The sequence below is a fragment of the Microcebus murinus genome, chromosome 19 (genome assembly GCF_040939455.1).
Source record: "Microcebus murinus isolate Inina chromosome 19, M.murinus_Inina_mat1.0, whole genome shotgun sequence".
Lineage (NCBI taxonomy): Eukaryota > Metazoa > Chordata > Mammalia > Primates > Cheirogaleidae > Microcebus > Microcebus murinus.
Window position 1 is genome coordinate 50,910,750 of NC_134122.1, and position 22,642 is coordinate 50,933,391.

At 40.4% G+C, this 22,642-nt stretch overlaps 1 protein-coding gene across 2 annotated transcripts in view; it reads left to right on the forward strand.

Annotated features, from left to right (window-relative positions):
- The window catches only part of DRC8 (dynein regulatory complex subunit 8), a 74,626-nt gene that overhangs the window by 42,540 nt on the left and 9,444 nt on the right, over positions 1-22,642 (forward strand). For both annotated transcript variants that reach the window (XM_075995535.1, XM_075995534.1), the window contains 2 exons: positions 904-976; positions 22,553-22,632. In XM_075995535.1, the coding sequence (XP_075851650.1) occupies positions 904-976; positions 22,553-22,632 (153 nt within the window). The remainder of the gene's footprint in view (positions 1-903; positions 977-22,552; positions 22,633-22,642) is intronic.

Genomic DNA, 22,642 nt, shown 5'->3' on the forward strand with positions numbered 1-22,642 from the left:
CTGGGATTTGAACCCTACCAGTTTGGCATTAGAGGCCATGCTTTTATTTTTTTTTTTTTTTATTTTTTATTTTTTTTTGAGACAGAGTCTCACTTTGTTGCCCAGGCTAGAGTGAGTGCTGTGGTGTCAGCCTAGCTCACAGCAACCTCAAACTCCTGGGCTCAAGCAATCCTCCTGCCTCAGCCTCCCGAGTAGCTGGGACTACAGGCACGAGCCACCATGCCCGGCTGATTTTTATGTTATATATATTAGTTGGCCAATTAATTTCTTTCTATTTTTATGGTAGAGACGAGGTCTCGCTCAGGCTGGTTTTGAACTCCTGACCTTGAGCAATCCGCCCGCCTCAGCCTCCCAGAGTGCTAGGATTACAGGCGTGAGCCACCGCGCCCGCCCTAGAGGCCATGCTTTTAAAGCACCGTGATACTAATGTAAACTTCACCTCAAAACCCCTGAGTATTTCCATTGGAAGTGAGGAGAAAAAAAAAAAAGAGAAAAACAAAACAAACAAACAAAAAAACCCTGAGTAGACATCAATCATGCCCATTTTACAGATGTGAAATCTGAGGTTCAAAAGAGTTAAGCAACATTTAAAATCAGCTGGTCAGTGGCTGACATTTCTTTTTTTACTCCCCACCTCTCCTTTCTATTCCTTTTCTAAAACTTTTTGATTTTGGCCCAGGCAGGGCTTGCATTTGCCAGTCATTGAAAACATTTCTTTCATCTGTCTTTGGTTCACTTGCCTGCTTTTTTCTTTTCCCAGAAATCTTTTATAATCATGAGGCAATATCTGAGTGATTTGGTTGCTATGTTATAATACATATGCTCTGAAATAATTTAGAGAAATATAGCACTTACCTTTTCAGAGTTTATATTCTAAAACTATTGACAACGTTTTTTTCCCAGAGAGATTGGAACAATTATGAGGTCATTAGGATGCTGTCCCAGTGAAGGAGAGCTACATGATCTGATTGCAGAGGTAAGTAGGGCGAAGAAAGTTTCTTTCAGAAGACTATCTATGTGACAGCTACTCTTTGTAATTAAAAATGATCCTTCCCTGAAACTAAAAATACCCTAAAATTACTAAATGTGCTCAGTGAAGACATTAGGACAGCTGTACCCCTGTGCATATTAGCCAACCAGTAGGATCTGAAAGAATTAAGATCAGATCTTGAAGAAATAACTATGAACAAGTAACACAATTGATCAGATAAAGACCCCATGTTAGAAAGTATCCTTTCTTTAAAATTAGTTGAAGAAAGGCCAGTAGACACAAGGACTGACCATATGCAGAAAGGGATGAAAAGGATGAAAGGAATATAGTAGATAATGTCATTTCAAAGGGGATAGAAAGACTGTAAGGAATTTATATTTATTTGAGGAAATAAAAGTAACTTTCAGAACAAGTAGTAAACAGAATGTAATAACCAGAATTAACTTTATATTGACCAGACAATCTAATAATTTTTAGAAATGATTTATAATGATGTAGATGAGTCCATGGAGAGAATTCCATAAAGCAGTGGATGAGCAGCCCAAGAGAAGAGAGCTTCATTCCCTATTTGGCTTTTCAGAAAGGTCTCTAATCTAATTTCAAATGTAGCTTTCATTTTAACAAAACAGAGACCTTAAGGGGAAAAAGCTACCTGGACCACCACTAGGAGAAGCATCTTTTCAGAATTGCTTATCTAGGCTCATAGGTTTTAGTGGAGGCCAGGGATTAACAAAGAGGATAAGGGAGAAAGGCAAGGGATTGGGATTTTAATTATCTTATTACCTGCACCTAGCACAGTACTTGCTTGTTGAATGTTAAGTTGAAGAGAAGGAATTGTGACTTTGAGCGAGTCACTTAACCTTTGTTGAATATAGGTTTCTCTATAATCCTCCCTATTTCAAAGTTTGCTTCAAAGATAAATGAGATAATATACTAGAAGACATGTTATTGGTTTGTTTTTGTTTTTAGAGACAGGGTCTTGCTCTGTTGCCCAGGCTGGAAAGCAGTGGCATGATCATAGCTCAGTGCAGCCTCAAACTCTTGGGCTCAAGCAATCCTTCTGTATTAGCCATCCACATAGTTGGGACTATGGGCATGTGCCACCACACCTGGCTAATTTCTTTTTAAATTTTCTGTAGAGATGAGGTCTCACTATGTTGTCAAGGTTGGAATCCTGGCCTCAAGCCATCCTCCCACCCTGGCCTCTGAAAGTGCTGGGATTATAGGCATGAGCTACTGTGCCTGGCCTCTAGAAGACATGTTTTGAATCCTAAAGCACTGTATAAAATTTAGGAATGGAAATTAGAAAGATGACTCTGAAAATATTTGTTAAAGGAATCTAAAGTTGTAAGAATACATTGTTTTTACACTTTGAGATTGAATAAAGCTGTTTTCACCAAGTGTAGGGAGAAGAGCTTATTTTTTCTGAATTGGTACTGATGTTAAAAAAGTTACTGATCACTGCCTTAAAGTGTTTAACCACAACACTAGAATTGGTGGTAGGGAGAGGCAGGCTGGCACTGAGGAATAGATAGGAACTGGAAGATGAATTTACAGTGAAATCATAATTATTGCATGTTCAGTAGAGTGAGCAGAGCAGTAATGAAGGTCAGAAAAGGAGAGTCTTTAGAGCGTAGTCACTTTGTGATTTGTTTGTATGTTTTAGCTATATCAAAGGTCAGCAAATCATGGCCCCTGGCCAAATTAAGCCCACCACCTGTGTTTGGAAATGAAGCTTTATTGGAACACAATTAAACTCTTATTTATGTATTATCTCTGGCTGTTTTCTCACTACAAGGGCAGAGGTGAATAGTTGCGACAGAGACCATAAAGCTTACAAAGCTTTAAAATATGTACTCTCTGGCCCTTTACAGGAAAAGTTTGCCAACTCTTGATCTATAGGTTTCTATGCCAAAGTAGAACAAATACTGCATGTAGTATTAGAAGATCTGGGTTCAAACCCAACAGCTAACACTTATTGCTATCTCTTGATGAGCTGCTTAATCCTTCAAAGCCTAGTTCCACATCTGCAAAAGAAGTGTAATAATATCAAGTGTTTTGTGCGGATTAAATTTAATAACTGTGAGGAATCAACTGTTACTTGGTGGGCACTGCAGGTGGCTCTTGACTGAAATAACCCACTGGTTCGGGCACTTAGCCACAGTGGATGCTTAGGTCCCAAAGTTTCACTTTATTTTATCCTTTTCTTTGGCACATTAATGCAACCTGTGAAAATTACAGATATTTAGAACAGTTATGGACCAATGGGGATCACTGAGCTGTTAAGTTAAGCTCTGCAAATTTTTTCTGTATTTGTATACCAACACAATTTATTCTCCTTAAATTCTAGCAATATACTTAAATAGCTTTGAATGTGACTACCCTTTTTGAACTTTCCCAAATAAATGAGAGAAAAGCATACATATTTGTATTTATCAGGTTTGTAGTGATACATACAAATCTGTATTTGTACATATTTAAGTACATTTAATATTTAATGCATTTAGGCTAGGTGCAGGGGCTCACACCTGTAATCCTAGCACTTTGGGAGGCCGAGGCGGGAGGATCACTCAAGGTCAGGAGTTCAAGACCAGCTTGAGCAAGAGCGAGACCCTGTCTCTACTAAAAATAGAAATAAATTAATTGGCCAAATAAAAATATTAGCTGGGCATGGTGGTGCATGCCTGTAGTCCCAGCTACTTGGGAGGCTAAGGCAGAAGGATTGCTTGAGCCCAGGAGTTTGAGGTTGCTGTGAGCTAGGCTGACACCACGGCACTCTAGCCTGGGTGACAGAGTGAGACTCTGTCTCAAAAAAAAAAAAAAAAAAAAGTTCGAGACCAGCCTGATGAAGAGTGAGACCCCTATCTCTACTAAATTTAGAACAAATTAGCTGCGTGTGGTGGCACAGGCCTGTAGTCCCAGCTACTCTGGAGGCTGAGGCAGGAGGATCACTTGAGCCCAGGAGTTTGAGGTTGCAGTGAGCTATGATCATGACACTGCACTCTAGCTGGAGTGACAGAGTGAGACTGTCTCAAAAAAAAATTTTTTTTAATACATTTAGAAATTCAAAGCTCCATGATAGTAAACATCTAAGGGTAAATGTCACATTGCTAAATGTTCAGTAATAGTCTCAGATATCAAACTATTTAAATGTATGTTTGGGCGGGTCACAGTCCCGGTGTGGGCTGGCATGAGCGCCAAGCCCAGGGCCGTGGGGTGGAAGCCTGGCGGGGATACGTGCACTGTGCCCTCCGTGCTCGTCAGCTCCCAGAGCCTCATCGAGGTGGGCCCCATCATAGTGGGCGATGAGCCCCGCCACAGCAGGTGATGAGCAGTGGGTTACGGAGCTGAGGCAGCATCTAGGAGCCTCAAAGCAAAGCTTCTTGGGAAACAAATTTTGTGAGTACTGTGTCAACGACCTTCCTCACACAGTCCTAGAGAAACTGGAATGGAGAGGCTTCTGTATGTTGGGCATGACGGGTGGACCAGATGCTGGTGTGGTGCCTGCACAAGGAGTGACCTTCTCACAATGATTTGTGGACAAGGCCCCCCTTCTTTGGAGGGGCTGCTGTAGGTCCTTCCTCCAAGTCCCTGCCTCACTGACTGCCTTGCCCCTCTCTTCCCAGATTATCGCTGCCCCTGGCCCAGCCCCAGTAGGTAGTTAATGTTCTTCTCTGCCACCCTGCATGGCCAATGGGGAGACAGGGCCCTTGCCCTGGTGCTCCTAGCTGTCCTCCTGCTTTAGGCCTGACCCAGGGCCTTCTATGGGCAGGCTGCCCCTAGCCCAGCCCTGGACACTCCAGTGGAGGATGGCCCCAGGACTGGGTAGGTGGGTCCTACATAGGTGGTCTAAGCTAAAGGGCTGTGATGAGTGGTTGCTCCTCTGCTCTTGCTTATACCTGGACTCTCACCATGTGGATTGTTTCCCTGGGGTTCTGCCCGTTCCTAGGGAGCCCCAGGCCTGGGAGGAGCTCTCTGAGGCACAGCCCAGCATCCTTTACGTAGGTAAAGATCTCCATCCTTTGAAGTTCAAAGCTAAGCGGAATTAAGGAGAATTTAAACTAATTACAAAGGAGAACTAAAAGATCTTTGGAAAATAAGACCTATGTTGGGAAGATGTTGACTCAGGCTTAGGAACTACGCAAGGATTATGACTTCTGTTGCCATGACCATTTGCAGCCTCTGCTCCCCCATTCTTAACCTTTTTTGGTTGTAGACATTAAGCAGTATCCTTGTTAGCTACCCATCTGTTTTGCTCCTAAATATGCTGTGTTCTGTTAACCATCTCCACGATTCCCCTTGGCTCCTTCTGCAATTTTACTTGTTATTGTATGAGGCCTCTTAGCTTCTATGGTTAAACAAGTCTGCCTGGCTTTTATTACTTGGGTCGGGGGCAGTTGGCTGGCAAATCATTCCATGGATTTAACAAGCACAGATCTGTGATTACCTAATCTAGTCAACCATGGCCTGCAGAGGACATCATCAAGAACTTAGTGATGCTAGTACTTTTCTTACCAGCACGCGCCTGATGCTGTTAGAGTGCATTTTCTAAGCCCTCCCATGGAACATAATCCTCTGGTGGGTTTTCTGACTCAAATTCATTCCAGCCTGCCCACTTCTACAAGCTCAGCTTTTCTGCTTCACTTACTGTTTGATGTTACTTGTTCCAGGTTTCTAAGAGTCACCCTAGCAGTAGTGTGCCCTATCTTCTAGGGTCCTTGCCAGATTATTAGGTTTTATGTCCTGAGAAAGTACCTGAAGTTGATGATTTTTTGCTTATCCAGTCTCATATTCTAGCCCTCTTGGTCAACCACTCTAATCCTATCTCAGGGATACTGCCTCAGCTGACTGAGTCCATGCTAGCTAATTCCTTTGCTATGTCAGTGTATAGTCTTTCTTCCCTCATCTGGCCCAGCATTTCTCCAGCTGGATTAATCTGGGATTTAACCCTCAGTTATTGGCTGGGAGAAGCCCATGGGAAGTATGGCCTTGGCTCAAACATGATGGCTGGGGACGTCATTCAATAATGTTTCCTGCCTTTGGAGATTTAAGAGGTGCATTGCCGTGGCTGCCATAGTTGTCATCTGAAAGAGCTGTAATGTGAACCAGGTATTGAATGTCCAGTGGAATAGGACCAAAAAGTTGACTGCTCTGTATCTTTTTTTTTTTTTTTTTGAGACACAGTCTCACTTTGTTGCCCAAGCTAGAGTGAGTGCTATGGCGTCAGCCTTGCTCACAGCAACCTCAAACTCCTGGGCTCAAGCGATCCTGCTGCCTCAGCCTCCCGAGTAGCTGGGACTAAAGGCATGTACCACCATGCCCGGCTAATTTTTTCTCTATATATTAATTGGCCAATCCATTTCTTTTTAATTTATAGTAGAGATGGGGTCTCCCTCTTGCTCAGGCTGGTTTGGAACTCCTGACCTTGAGTGATCCACCCGCCTCGGCCTCCCAGAGTGCTAGGATTACAGGCATGAGCCACCACGCCCGGCCTATATCTTTTATTTCTAAGCTCACCATGGCCTGCTCCTAGCTTTCAGGATTAGATCAAAGCAGAAAACTACTTAAGAATGAAATGAAAGTCCTCATCTGATCCAAGAAGCGGGGCATGGAGAGTGAGCAAAAACTTTACCAGCACATGGAAAAGAGAGGTCAGTGATAGATAAGAGCTGTGCCAGCATGTCCTAGATTGCTGTTCTTTTTTTTTTTTTTTTGAGACAGAGTCTCACTTTGTTGCCCAGGCTAGGGCGAGTGCCGTGGCGTCAGCCTAGCTCACAGCAACCTCAATCTCCTGGGCTCAAGCGATCCTCCTGTCTCAGCCTCCCGAGTAGCTGGGACTACAGGCATGCACCACCATGCCCGGCTAATTTTTTGTATATATATATTTTTAGTTGGTCAATTAATTTCTTTCTATTTTTAGTAGAGACAGGGTCTCACTCAGGCTGGTTTTGAACTCCTGACCTTGAGCAATCCTCCCGCCTCGGCCTCCTAGAGTGCTAGGATTACAGGCGTGAGCCACAACCACAACGCCTGGCCAGTAGATAAAAGGATAGATAAAAGGATACCCTTAGATAAAAGGATACCCTGGCAGGGAGATCATGGTAATGATAGTCCTCAACATAAAAACTCTTTAGTCAACCAATTTCAATATGGGACAGTTGATCTCTATTATCTGGTGCACAGATATCATTCTGGGATCTCTATGATATTCCTGGGAATCACTGTTTTCCAAAACTCTTGTGAGTTGGATTTCTTCATATCCCAAGTTTTCCTCTTTCTAGTTCCTCTAGCATTTTGGCACATTCATAGCTTCTTGAAAAAGAGTGCCTTGGAGGTAAAATTTTTGAGATTTTGTATATTTGAAAGTGATTATGCTAGTCTTTGCCTGGGAATAGAATTCTACATTCAATGTATTTTTCTATATTCAATGGGTTTAGATTTTTTTTTTTTTTTCAGGCCAGTGACAAAAGTGTAGGGTTTAGATTTTTTAAAGGTCTTTATTAGAGTTTTATTTATTTATTTGAGACAGAGTCTCACTCTTGCCTGGGCTAGAGTGCCGTGGCATCAGCCTAGCTCACAGCAACTTCAAACTCCTGGGCTCAAGCAATCCTTCTGTCTCAGCCTCCCAAGTAGCTGGGACTACAGGCATGTACCACTATGCCCGGCTAATATATATATTAGTTGGCCAATTGATTTCTTTCTAGTTATAGTAGAGGCGGGGTCTCGCTGTTGCTCAGGTTGGTTTTGAACTCCTGACCTTGAGTGATCTGCCTGCCTCGGCCTCCCAGAATGCTAGGATTACAGGCGTGAGCCACTGTGCCCAACCTTCATTAGAGTTTTAAAGGCATTCCTCCTTATCTCCATGTTCCTGGTGATGCTATTGAAATAGTGCCAATCCATTCTGATTCCCAACTCTTTGTATGTAACCTTTAAAAAAAATATTTTTTTCTTTTCTGGAAGCCTAGACAGTCTTTTTTCTCCAGTGTTTGTAATTTCACAATGATTTACCTTGGTGTGGACCCATATCTAATGTGTTAGGTATCTGATGGGCCTTTTCAGACTTGGCATCTTATGTCTTTTGATTCTAGGAAATTTTCTTGCAATTATTTTGTTGGTGATTGTTAACTACCTACTCATTTTCTTTGTTCTCTCTTTTAGAATTCCTATTGTCCTTTGTGTGTTTCCAGACTAGTCTCCTAATGTTCTTATTTTTTGCTATTCTATTTTCCATCTCTATCTTTTTGTTCTCTTTGGTAGATTACTTGAACTTTCTCTTCTGATGTTTTTATTGAGTTTCTCATTTCTGTTGTGCATTTAACATCCAGTACCTTGTTTTTGTTCTTTGAATGTTTCTTTCTAAATGGCACCCTGTTCTTGTTTCCTATCTCTGAAAGTATTAGTGGTAGTTAATTTGAATTTTTCTTTTCTTTGCATAATCTGTTTTCTCCAAGTTAATGTGAGTTCATTTGTTTTGGTCTTTTGTTTTGTTAGTAGCTTTCCTTAAAACCTTGCCTGCCAGCTCATAACACACATGCATGGAGCTTGTCAACTTGAAACTTCACTGTTGAATAAACCAGGAATCACCAGTATCAGAGTCTTTGAGATTTTCTCTTGCACAGTGTTGATTCCCCAGCATAGAGTCTTCCTCTCCTGCCTGGGAGGCAAAAGCATCTAGCTGCCAGCCCACACAGCTGTTTTACACTCTCCAGAGGGTAAATCTCTAGACTCCTGCTTGGGAGGAAAGAGGCAGCCATCCAGTGGGGAAAACTGAGAGGGGATTTACAGCTTTACTTATCAAACATATTTTACCCTCGTGCTCCTAGTTTTAATTCTTACTTCCTTACCCTCAGTTCCAGAAGTAATTGATGCTTTTTGAGGATTCTTTACTGCTGTCTTGGGGTTCAGTTTTCTGGGTCTGCTAGCTCATTGCCACTCATCCATCTGCTTCCCAGCTTCCAAAATTTTATTCCTACTGTATCTTTTCCTATTGTCCATGTCTAAGTAGGTTTATGATTGTTTTAAAAAATATTTATTTGCTGCGATGAGGTTTGAGAGAGAGGGCAGAAGGGATGAATAAGAGGAGCAGTAAAACTACTCTGTATGATACTATAATGATGTAAACATGTGATTGTACATACGTCCAAACCCATAGAATGTACAATACCAAGAGTGCAAACTGTGGATTTTCAGTGATAAAGATGTGTCAATGTAGCTTCATTGATTTTAACAAATGTACCACTCTGGTGGGGAGGCAGGGGGAGGGGGCAGGGGGGGCAGAATGGGGTATATGGGAATTCTCTGAACTGTCCATTCAATTTTGCTGTGACCCTAAAACTGCTCTAAAAACTAAAATTTATTAATAAAAAAAGACTAATTGGCTTGGCAAGATGTGCATAATTTTTTTATTTTTAAGAGACAGGTTCTTTCTTGGTCACCCAGGCTGGAGTGCAGTGATATGATCATAGCTCACTGTAGCCTTGAACTTCTGGGCTCAAGTGATCCTCCCACCTCAGCCTCCCGAGTAGCTGGGACTGCAGGCATGTGCTACCAGGCCTGGCTAATTTTTAAACTTTTTCTTTTTCTTTTTTTTTTCAGAGAAACAGATCTCACTCGTCTCAAACTCCTGGTCTCAAGTGGTCTTCCCACTTCTTTGCTTCTTTGCTTAAACTAATCTTAACCCAGAATAAAGCTTTTTCTTCAACATTATTGCAACACAATTTTAAACAATTGTTTTTAGTGTGAATGGAATTGAGGGGTACCTTAGTGGGATGATTGCTCTTCAAATACAAGAGAACTCTCCTGGGTGGGGAGCGGCACTCACATTTAGGCAGAGAGAAGCTGAAGCTGAAGGGGGTAAAATGATTAGTGTAGGTGGCACCCCTTGATCCCCAGGAGGATTAAAATGGGGACATTAATAGCCTGACAGGTGCTGATTCAACCTTCCCCCCACCCTACCTCTTGGAATTGTAGAAACACAGTTGGAATGGACCTTACCAATTACCTGGTTTAGCCACCTGTTGACTTTTGGAATCTCTGATCATCCAACCCAACCAAGAGATGATTCAATCTAATTTTAGTACTTCTAGTAATAGAAATGGAATTTATAATCCAGAAGAATCATATATCCTATTTTGCACAACAGCCTCTGGAAACTTTAGAGTAAATATTAACAATTTCTCTAAAGTACGGGGCTTTAAAAATTTTTGTTTGTAAAGATAACCTTTTTGTTAAATGCCAATGAGTTTTTGTTATTCTATCCAAGGTGGAAAAATATTTTCTAAATTGTATTTATGTTTTGGTTTTGAAACGTGCTTTGTGTCAAAATTTGTATATATACTATTTAGAGCCTAACATGAAATATCTCATGATTTTTATATATTTTTTACTACAAATAGTTAAAAAAATTAATTGTGTATATCTTATTTGGTGACCTGGAACTAGTTGAAATGTAGATGCTTTATAAAGCATCTTAACTAGTGATATTATCTTGTTTTTTGTGAAGCATGAAATAGTTCAATTTATTGACTGATTGTTATGTCACTGGGGAGAAATGAATTTTCACTGTGTGTTTTACTATGCCTATTCAGTGGGCTCAGCATTAAAATAAATAATGCTGTAATGAGAAGAGATACGGCCTAGTGATTTCTCTATAGGAATGGAGTGAAGATCTCTGGGCTGTGATCTTATCAAAACACCTGACTGACTTTGACAACCTCAAAGAAGCGCTTAACCTCCCTGTGCCTATATTTCCTCACATTCAAAATAGATGAAGGAAATTAACTTATACCAAAGTAGAGTGAGAAACAGTATTTACTACATGCTTTGAGACTTAGATAAATGTCGATATTTTTAAAATATTCCAGTGATTATGTATTTATTGAGACCTCTCCACTGATGAAGAGGTGCAGAGAGACTGTGGCGTGCCCGAAGGCCTGTGGTAGCCTTGAGAATGTGGGGCCCGTTTGTGTGGCAGTGAAGACAGGGTATTTTCTTTAGGTGCCCTGCTTCACCATAATTCTTTGGAGGAGGAGAAGCCAGGTCATCAGGGCCTTGGTCATCTAAGCGGACATCTGCTGGCACACTATTAAGATGAATTCACTGGAAACGGTACTTCTAGTAGGCTACACATGGGAGATCTTCTCACAAAGAGGTTTTATTCCCTTAACAGTTCATAAATGCTGCCTAGGTTACCGTCAAATTATTACCTCCTTTTCAGCACACTGGCCCTCTTCTTAGAAGAAACAAAGTAGATTTAATTTACTTTCCCTCATTCATGTTTGCAGTAACAGGATATATTTGTTTTGCTTTCACCTTTTGAAGAGGAGGGATGTGGAGTTTGGTGGATGTCTGTTATTCTCCTTCTTTTTTCAGTCCGAAGAGGCATTCAGGGAAGCAGCAGAGTTAGAGGCATCACTGCTTGTCCACATGCCCTGTCCTCTAGACATGCGGCAAGGAAACAAGGGGTGAGGGCAAGGTATTATATGTGCCTAGCAATTGAATACATTATCTTATTTAATTGCCACATTCCACATGCCATTTTACAACTAGGTGGCACGGCCAAACTTCTGTATAAACAGTTAGGTTAGATGGTGGGACAAGCCTGAAATTTCAGTCCCAGAGATTGATTCTTTTAGGAAGAAGAATCATTACATGTCGTATAACTAGAAGAGTGTACACTACTGGTAAAAACATCATCATCGTCATAATACATTCTCATGGTTAACAAAGCATGTACTTCTCATGCAACCTTCACAAACACCCTATAAGGGAGGTATTCTAAATGAGGATGCTGAAGCTAGAGGATAAATTTTTAAAATTTTTAGAAATTTTTTATAGGGAATAAATTTTAATACGAATATTTTTAACTGTTCACAGTCTAACATGGGGAATATATTGTGATATCTTTCTATGAGAAAGGCAATGTCTATTTTTTAAAGACCCTAACCAATACAGAAAGAAGTCAAGTGGAATTTTCCAGTATGACTTTGCTGTAAGCGAAGAAATGGCAGTGGTGTCATAGTCTTTTCAAACATATCTGATATAATTTAGGGAATCTTTCTTGAATTCATTTCATTATAAATTGGTTAATTGAGTTTTCTGGAGAAAGTAGTTCTAGACTGCACCATTTTTTCTGTATCAACTCTGAAATACATTTCTGAATTTTGAATATCTGTTCTGCTAATCTCCAATTTATAGATGTGAGAACATCTGCTTGATGATAGTGAATTAGTATTTGGATAAAAATATATCAAATGTTTGCTAGAGCTGCTACTTTAACAGTATACCACAAACCAAGTGGCTTAAACAATAGACATGTATTATCTCACAGTTGTGAAGACTGAAAGTTCAAGATCAAGATGCCAGCAGGATTAGTTCGTTCTGAGGGCTGTGAGGGAAAGATCTATTCCAGACCTTCCTCCTTGGCTTATAGATGGCCATGTTCATGTTCACCTGCCATTCTCCCTGTATGCATGCCTGTGTCCAAATTTTCCCTTTTTATAAGGATGCCAGTCACTTGATTTAGGGCCTACCCCAATGACCTCATTTTAACTTGATTACCTCTGTAAATACCCTGTCTCCAAATAAGATCACGGTCTGAAGTACTAGAGGTTAGGACTTCAACATATAAATTTTGGAGGAAGTTACAATTCAACCCATAATGTGCTCGCTCGCTCGCTCTCTCTCTCTCTCTCTCTCTCTCTCTCTCTCTCTCTCTCTCTCTCTCTCTCTCTCTCTCTCTCATACACACACACACACACACACATACACACACACACACACACAGAGTATGGTTTAATATTTGATATATTTTTATTAAATCCTAAAGGCATTTAAATTCATGGATTTAAATAATCATTAAGCCATCACTGCAAACCATTTTTTAGTGTTGTCTTTTTTTACAAAGTTACCTAGATTGTCCTGTACCAGAAATAATAGAACCACCTCCTATTCTCTCCAGAATCCTAGAAGTGCTATTCTACCCTATTCTTCTTGTTTCTCCCCCCCTTCTCTCTTTCTCTCTCTTTATAAAGAGACAGGGTCTTATGCCATCACTCAGGCCAGAGTACAATGGCCTAATCATAGCTCACTGCAGCCTTGAACTCCTAGGCTCAAGTGATCCTCTTGCCTCAGCCTCTAGAGTAGCTGGGACTACAGGTACACACCACCATGCTTGGCTAATATTTTAATTTTTGTAGAGACAGGGTCTCACTATGTTCCCTAGGTTGGTCTCAAACTCCTAGCCTCAAGTGATCCTCCTACCTCAGCCTCCCAAAGTGCTGGGATTACAGGCTTGCACTACCTCATCTGGCTTGTTTCTGTTTTATGACAGAGGATATACTATATTTTAAGAAAGGGGGCCGGGCGCGGTGGCTCACGCCTGTAATCCTAGCTCTCTGGGAGGCCGAGGCGGGCGGATTACTCGAGGTCGGGAGTTCGAAACCAGCCTGAGCAAGAGTGAGACCCCGTCTCTACTATAAAAATAGAAAGAAACTAATTGGCCAACTAATATATATATAGAAAAAATTAGCCGGGCATTGTGGCACATGCCTGTAGTCCCAGCTACTTGGGAGGCTGAGACAGAAGGATCGCTTGAGCCCAGGAGTTTGAGGTTGCTGTGAGCTAGGCTGACGCCACGGCACTCACTCTAGCCTAGGCAACAAAGCAAGACTCTGTCTCAAAAAAAAAAAGAAAAAAAGAAAGGGCCAGTTTGGATTCAGTTGAGGGACTGCACTTGAGGATCTGGAGGACCACATGTGGCCTTGAGGCTGCAGATGACACCAAAAGCATAGGCAACAAAAGCAAAAATAAACAAGTGGGACTACATCAAACTAAAAGTTTCTGCACAGCAGAAGAAACAATCAATAGAATGAAATGGCAACCTATGAAATGGGAGAAATATTTGCAAACCATACATTTGATAAGGGGTCAGTATCCAAGATATATAAGGAACTCACACAATTCAATTGCACAACCAAAAGCAACCCAGTTAAAAAATGGGCAAAGAAAAAAATGGGCAAAGGACCTGACATTTTTTCAAAGAAGACATACTAATGGCGAAAAGGTATATGGAAATGTGCTCAAATCACTAATCATCAGGGAACTGCAAATCAAACCCACAATGAGATACTACCTCATACCTGTTAGGATGGCTGTTATCAAAAAAGTCACAAGGTAATAAGTAGTGGGGATGATGTGGAGAAAAAGGAAACTTTAGGCACTGTTGGTGGGAAAATAAATTGGTACAGCCATTATGGAAAATAGAGGTTCCTCAAAAAACTAAAAATAGAATTACCATAAGATTCAGCAATACCACTCTGGGTACATATGCCAAAGGAAATGAAATTAGACTCTCAAAGAGTTATCTGCATTGCCACATTCATTGCAGCAGTATTCATAATAGTCATGATATGTCAAGATATGTAAACTACATGTCTGTCAACAGATGAATGGATAAAGAAAATGTGGTATGTACACACACACACACACACACACTCTCTCTCACACACTCACACACACCTTGAATGGAATATCATTCAGTCTTTAAAAAAAAGGAAATCCTGCTATTTGAGACATGTATGAACCTGGAGAACATTATGCAAAATGAAATAAGTCAGTCACAGAAAGACAAATACTGCATGATTTTTATAAGTAGACTCTAAAAAAGTTGAACTAAGGCTGGGGGTGGTGGCTCACGCCTGCAATCCTAGCACTCTGGGAGGCTGAGTCGGGAGGATTGCTCAAGGTCAGGAGTTAGAAACCAGCCTGAGCAAGAGCAAGACCCCATCTCTACTATAAATAGAAAGAAATTAATTGGCCAACTAAAAATATATAGAAAAAATTAGCCAGGCATAGTGGCACATGCCTGTAGTCCCAGCTACTCGGAGGCTGAGGCAGGAGGATCGCTTGAGCCCAGGAGTTTGAGGTTGCTGTGAGCTAGGCTGATGCCATGGCACTCTAGCCCGGGCAACAGAATGAGACTCTGTCTAAAAAAGAAAATAATAAAATAAAATAAAAAAGTTGAACTAATAGAAACAGAGTGGTTATCAGGGGCTAGGGTTGGGGGGATATGCGGAAGTATTGGTCCATGGCTACAAACTTTCACTTATAAAATGAATAGTTTTGGACACCTAATGTACACTATGGTAACCATAGTTAATATGATAATTTTTGTGTACTTGAAATTTGCTAAGAGTAGATCTTTTTATTTTTATTTTTTATTTTAGCGTATTATGGGGGTGTAAGTGTTAAGGTTATATATATTGCCCCTGTCCCCCCTCCCCCTCAAGTAAGAGCTTCAAGCGTGTCCATCCCCCAAACGTTGCACATCTTACTCGTTGTGGTTGTATATAACCATCCTCTCCTCCCCCCTCCTACTCTCCCAACACTGGTAAATGTTACTCCTGTACGTCCACTTAGGTGTTGGTCCGTTAATACCAATTTGCTGGTGAGTACGTGTGGTGCTTGTTTTTCCATTCTTGAGATACTTCACTTAATAGAATGGGTTCCAGCTGTATCCAGGAATATACAAGAGGTGCTATATCACCATTGTTTCTTAAAGCTGAGTAGTACTCCATGGTATACATATACCACATTTTATTAATCCATTCATGAATTGATGGGCACTTGGGTTGTTTCTACAGCTTTGTAATTGTGAATTGTGCTGCTATAAACATTTGAGTGCAGGTGTCTTTTTCATAAAGTGACTTTTGATCTTTTGGGTAGATGCCCAGTAGTGGAATTGCTGGATCAAATGGTAGATCTACTTGTATCACTTTGAGGTATCTCCATATTGCTTTCCACAGAGCTTGAACTAGTTTGCAGTCCCACCAGCAGTGTAGGAGTGTTCCTCTCTCTCTGCATCCACGCCAGCATTTATTGTTTGGGGACTTTTTTTTTTTTTTTTGAGTCAGAATTTGACATGGGTAAGTTTGGGGACTTTTTGATAGATGCCATTCTCACTGGAGTTAAGGGATATCTCATTGTGGTTTTGATTTGCATTTCCCTGATGATTAGAGATGTTGAACATTTTTTCCTATGTTTGTTGGCCACTATTGTATCTTCTTTTGAGACGTTTCTGTTCATGCCCTTTGCCCATTTTTTGATAGGGTTGTTTGATTTTTTCTTGCTGATTTTCCTGAGTTCTAAATAGATTCTAGTTATCAGCCCTTTATCAGATGTGGAGCTTGCAAAAATTTTCTCCCATTCTGTGGGTTGTCTGTTTGTTCTCTTGACAGTTTCTTTGGCTGTGCAGAAGCTTTTTTATTTGATCAGGTCCCATTTATTTATTTTTGTTGCTGTTGTGATTGCCTTTGGGGTCTTCTTCATAAATTCTTTGCCTAGGCCAATGTCTAGAAGGGTATTTCCAACATTTTCCTCTAGAATTCTAATAGTTTCACACCTAATGTTCAAGTCTGTTACCCAGCATGAGTTGATTTTTGTGAGAGGTGAGTTGATTTTTGTGAGAAGTGAAAAGTGTGGGTCTTGTTTCAGTCTTCTACATGTTGCTATCCAGTTTTCCCAGCACCATTTATTGAATATGGATTCTTTTCCCCAGTGTATGTTTTTGTCTGTTTTGTCGAAGATTAGTTGGCTATATGAGGATAGTTTCATATCTGGGTTCTCGGTTCTATTCCACTGGTCAATGTCCCTGTTCTTGTGCCAGTCCCAAGCTGTTTTAATGACTATAGCCTTGTAGTATAGTTTGAAGTCTGGTAAATGGATACCTCCTATTTTGTTTTTATTGCCTAGGATTGATTTTGCTATATGGGGTCTTCTCTGGTTCCATACGAAGCGTAAAATTATTTTTTCTATATCTGTGAAAAATGATGATGGTATTTTGATAGGCATTGCGTTGACTCTGTAGATCACTTTGGGTAGTATAGACATTTTAACAATGTTGATTCTGCCGACCCATGAGCATGGTATATTCTTCCATCTGTTTACGTCCTCTGCTATTTCCTTCTTCAGTGTTTCATAGTTCTCCCTGTAGAGGTCTTTTATCTCCTTAGTTAAATATATTCCAAGATACTTTATTTTCTTTGTTGCTATTTTGAAGGGAATTGAGTCTTTGATTTGGTTCTCACTTGTACTGTTGTTGGCGTATATGAATGCCTCTGATTTCTGTGTATTGATTTTGTATCCTGAGACTTTACCAAATTCATTTATCAATTCAAGGAGTCTCTTGGTTGAATCCTTGGGGTTTTCTAGGTATAATATCATGTCATCAGCAAAAAGTGAGAGTTTGATCTCTTCTGCTCCCATTTGGACGCCCTTAATTCCACTCTCTTGTCTGATTGCTGTAGCGAGGAGTTCTAGCACTATGTTGAACAGAAGTGGAGATAGTGGGCAACCTTGTCTTGTTCAAGTTCTAAGTGGGAGTGCTTTCAATTTTTCCCCATTCAGTATGATACTGGCTATGGGTTTGTCATATATGGCTTGTATCATTTTTAGGTAAGCTCCATCTATGCCTATTTTGTTGAGCGTTCTTATCATAAAAGGGTATTGAATTTTGTCAAATGCTTTTTCTGCGTCTATTGAGAGGATCATATGGTCTTTGTTTTTGCTTCTGTTAATATGGTGAATTACATTTATAGATTTGCAGTATGTTGAACCATCCCTGCATCCCTGGGCTGAAGCCCACTTGGTTGTGATGGATTATTTTCTTGACAAGCACCTGGATTTGATTGGCTAGGATTTTGTTGAGAATTTTTGCATCTATATTCGTAAGGGATATTGGTCTGTAGTTTTCTTTTTTTGTTGAATCCTTTCCTGGTTTTGGTATCAAGGTTATGTTCGCTTCATAAAATGTGTTGGGGAGAATTCCATCCTTCTCTATGTTGTGGAATAATTTCTTCAGGATAGGCACCAGTTCTTCTTTGTAGGTGTGGTAAAATTTGGGTGTGAAACCATCTGGTCCAGAACTCTTCTTTTTTGGAAGGATTTTTATTGCTGTTTCAATTTTAGTACTTGATATTGGTCTGTTCAGGAATTCTATTTCTTCCTGCTTGAGCCTAGGGAGGCTGTGTGTTTCTAAGAAATTGTCCATTTCCTCCACATTTTCCAGTTTGTGTGCATAGAGGTTTTTGTAGTATTCATAAATTATATTTTGTATCTCTGTGGCATCAGTTGTAATTTCTCCTTTATTGTTCCTGATGGAGCTTATTAGAGATTTTTCTTTTCTGCTTTTCATTAGTGTAGCCAATGGTGTGTCAATTTTGTTTATTTTTTCAAAGAACCAACATTTTGTTTTATTAATCTTCCATATAGTTTCCCTGTTGTCAATTTCGTTTAGTTCTGATTTGATCTTAATGATTTCACTTCTTCTGCTGGGTTTGGGGTTGGTCTGTTCTTCTTTTTCCAGCTCTTTGAGACGATTCATTAGGTTGTCTATTTGTGATCTTTTCGACTTTTGGATATAGGCATTTATGGAAATAAACTTTCTTCTCAGGACTGCTTTAGCTGTGTCCCACAGGTTTTGGTAACTTGTGTCACCTTTGTCTTTTAGTTCAAAGAATCTTTTGATTTCCATCTTGATTTCCTCATTTATGAAGTGATCATTCAGCAGAAGGTTGTTTAGTTTCCATGACTTTGTGTAGAAATAAGAACTCCCATTAGGGTTGATTTTTACATTTATTCCATTGTGGTCTGAAAAGATACATGGTATAATTTCTATTTTTTAAAATTGTTTGAGACGTGCTTTGTGTCCTAGGATATGGTCAATCTTAGAGGATGACCCATGAGCTGATGAGAAGAACGTATATTCAGTGGTTTTGGGGTAGAATGTCCTGTAAATGTCATTCAGGCCCCTTTGTTGTTCTAGAGTTCTGTTTAAGTCCATTATTTCTTTGTTGATTTTCTGTTTGGATGATCTGTCCTGTGCTGGCTAAGAGTAGATCTTAAGTGTTCTCACCACACATACAAAAAAGGTAACAAGTAAGGTGATGGATATGTTAATTAGCTTGATTGTGGTAATCATTTCTCAATTTATATTAAAACATCATGCAGTATACCTTAAATATGTAGAATTTTTATCCATCAATCATACCTCACTAAAACTGGGCAAAAAATAGGGGAAACTGGGTGGGGAGGTATACAGGGGCACTGTGCTATCTTTGCAACTTTTCTGTATATCTAGAACTATTCTAAAAAAGGTTATTTAAATATAAAAATCCTTTTATAATATAAGATAGTGTCTGGTACATATTAAACATCCCATGAGGCCGGGCGTGGTGTCTCACGCCTATAATCCTAGCACTCTGGGAGGCCGAGGTGGGCGGATAGCTCAAGGTCAGGAGTTCAAAACCAGCATGAGCAAAGAGCAAGACCCCTTCTCTACTAATAATAGAAAGAAATTAGCTGGACAACTAAAAATATATATAGAAAAAATTAGCCGGGTATGGTGATGCATGCCTATAGTTCCAGCTGCTCGGGAGGGTGAGGCAGAAGGATTGCTTGAGCCCAGGAGTTTGAGGTTGCTGTGAGCTAGGCTGACGCCACGGCACTCTAGCCCAGGCATCACAGCGAGACTCTGTATCAAAAAAATAAATAAATAAAAATCCCATGAATGCTATATTTAGAATTATATATTATTTTTAATGCCATTGCATATAGATGTTTTTGTAGAAATGAACAGATTAGATGCAGCCAATAGAGGGCAGTGTTGAGTCATAGAAAGAGTTTTACAATTTCTACCTACGTTGAAGATGGACTTAACCATTTTTCTTACTTTTTAACCATAGGCTTCTGTTTATTCATCATCCCTCTTTTAGAAAATGTCAAATAAAATTTATGCCTCTTCTGTTATTTTGATTAGTTAGATATCTTGTTTTAATTTATTTTCGTGTAATTTTGGCTCCACAAAGATCTATTAGGGAAGAATGATCAGCAGTTTTCCCCATCGTGTTAGCATCAATGAAGATTTGTGAGTTGTGAGGGAACCAGGGAAGCAATATGTGGCACACATACGTGTCATTTGTGAGTTCTTACATGATGGAGACAGAATTATAGAGCTGTCTATAACCATTTATAACTAGAGCTGTCTAGTTTTCCTTTGGAAAAACTAAAAGCAGTTTTAGATTGATGAAGATGCTCGTAAGATAAAGAGGGGTTTTGACCTTTTACAGGTTGAGACTGTCTGCTCTGTGGTGGTTTGCTGGGGTGGAGGAAGGGGAAGCAACTATTGCTCATGCTTCTGGAGCAAATTTCTGCAGTAATCAGAATAGCAACTTACGATTTTAATTTTAAAATGATCACTCCATAGGTAACCTCATGAGATTGACATTTGATTTGTAAGAGGCTCCCGGGGTCGGGAGTTGCAGAGAGCTACTCAAGTGCATCAGAGCCGTATGAATGTTAATTTGCAAAATGCTCACCTTGGACCTAGGGGTACCTGAAGACAATTGTTCAAGCTTTGGTGGGCTCAGAAATTCCAGAACACATCATTCTGTCATTAAATGGATTAAATTTTCTCTGCTGAGGGCTCCAGTCACACTAGTTGTGAATCTAGTATAAACATTAAAAAATAGTTGTCATTTGGATGACAGTGTGTTCCACTTAGCAGCATCCTATAGATTTCTTATTTTTTTGCTCAAAAAATAAATCTGTTAAAAGCTCATCCATTGAATTGGGATCTATGAGTCTTTTAATAGGATTTTTGAAAGGGAGTGGAAAATTTATAGCTCCTTATAAATAGCCTGACTTAAAAGTTAAGGTCAATGGTGTTTTGTTCAGCTTTTCCATCAAAGTTAAACCCATGGGCAGGGATCTGTTTCATTCTCTTCTAATAATGCCAAGTGCCAAAAATTCTCTGTCTCAGGTACAGTGTTCTCTTAATTTAGTGCTGGTGAACAGAGTTCCATTTACCATGTAGGTATTAAATAACTATTATGATTTCAGATATAGTTTGGTCCTTGAGATGGTGACCTGATTGGTCCCCTAACCAGGTCCTTGATTCAGTGTTTCTCATCTCAGGGAAAGGTATCACCTTATCCCAGTGGTGCAAGTCACAGTCCCAGGAGTCATCCTTGACACCACTCTTTTCCTCATCCTTACCCATAATGGATGCAGCACCAGTCCTATCAATTTTACTTCTGAAATCTTTCTTGAAACCATCCACTTCTCTCTTCATGGCCACCGCTCCAATCCAAGCCCTCATATCTGCTTAGAATGCTGAAGAAGCTGCCTCACCTCAGCCGTTGCGATCTTCCAAAGCACACATCTCTGAGACCTTCAGTGATTTCCCATAAGATAACAACCAAAGTTACTTTCATGGTTGATAAGGCCATCCAAGGTCTGGTCCCTGTGTGTCCGTCCAGCCTCGCCTTGAAACGTCCTCCTCCTTGCTCCCTGCGCTCCAGCCTCGGAGCCTCCTGTGCGCCCCGCAGTCTCAGCACACGGGATTTCTCCTGCCAGACAGTCTCCCTGCTCTCGTGTCTCCTCACCTTTTGCTCATCCTTTATAAACCAGCTCGAGTGCTGTTTCCTCATGAATGACTTCCCTGATCTCCTGGTCTAAAAAGTTTCCTTTCTTTTTTTTTCTTTTTAAGACACTCTGTTGTCTCACTCTGTTGTCCTGGCTACAGTGCCATGGCGTCAGCCTAGCTCACAGCAACCTCAAACTCCTGGCTCAAGCGATCCTCCTGCCTCAGCCTCCCAAGTAGCTGGGACTACAGGCACGTGCCACTATGCCCAGATAATTTTTTCTATATATTTTTAGTTGGCTAATTAATTTCTTTCTATTTTTAGTAGAGACAGGATCTCGCTCTTGCTCAGGCTGATTTTGAACTCCTGATCTTGAGCAATCCTCCCCGCCTCAGCCTCCCAGAGTGCTAGGATTATAGGCGTGAGTCACCTCGCCCTGCCAACTTTCCTTTCTTATGTCCTCATAGACTCTTGCTCCTTTACTTCATTGTGCTTGCATACATTTATAGTCTGTCTGCCTTGTTGTTTCCTGAGTACTACCGTATTTCCCCGAAAATAAGACCTACCCATAAAATAAGCCCTAGCAGGATTTCTAAACATTTGTGCAATATAAGCCCTACCAGGAAAATAAGACCTAGTGATGGGCGTGGCTACGCAGTGTATCTGCACAACCCATGCATTTCGTTGCTGAGCGGTAAAGATGAGCAGCCCTTCTCATCTGCCCCATGAGAGCTCTATGGCTTGACATGAGAGATTGGGGCCAATGGTTCTAAAGGAAATAGAGTTGCAAGGAAGTCAGGATGGAATTCAGGGTTTGGAGAGTTATGATGATGTTCCAGAAGAAGACGACTTAACTACGTTTGAATAAATGTAGATTGTTATACTGTACTTAAAAAAATAACACATGCCTGAAAATAAGCCCTAGGGTGTCTTCTTGAGGAAAAATAAATATAAGACCCTGTCTTATTTTCAGGGAAACGTGGTAGTACGGTATGCCTCCCCTACCAGAACATAAGCTCTGCAAGCAGGGATCATGCCCAAGTGTGCTCACCAGCAAATGCCCAGCACTTGGCACAGTGCTTGGAAAAAGTAGTTGCATTTGTTGAAAGAATAAATGGCTATTTATTTATTGAATATTTAGGTGGAGGATGAAGAACCCACTGGATATATTCGATTCGAAAAATTTCTTCCAGTGATGACTGAAATACTACTACAAAGGAGGTAACTAAGT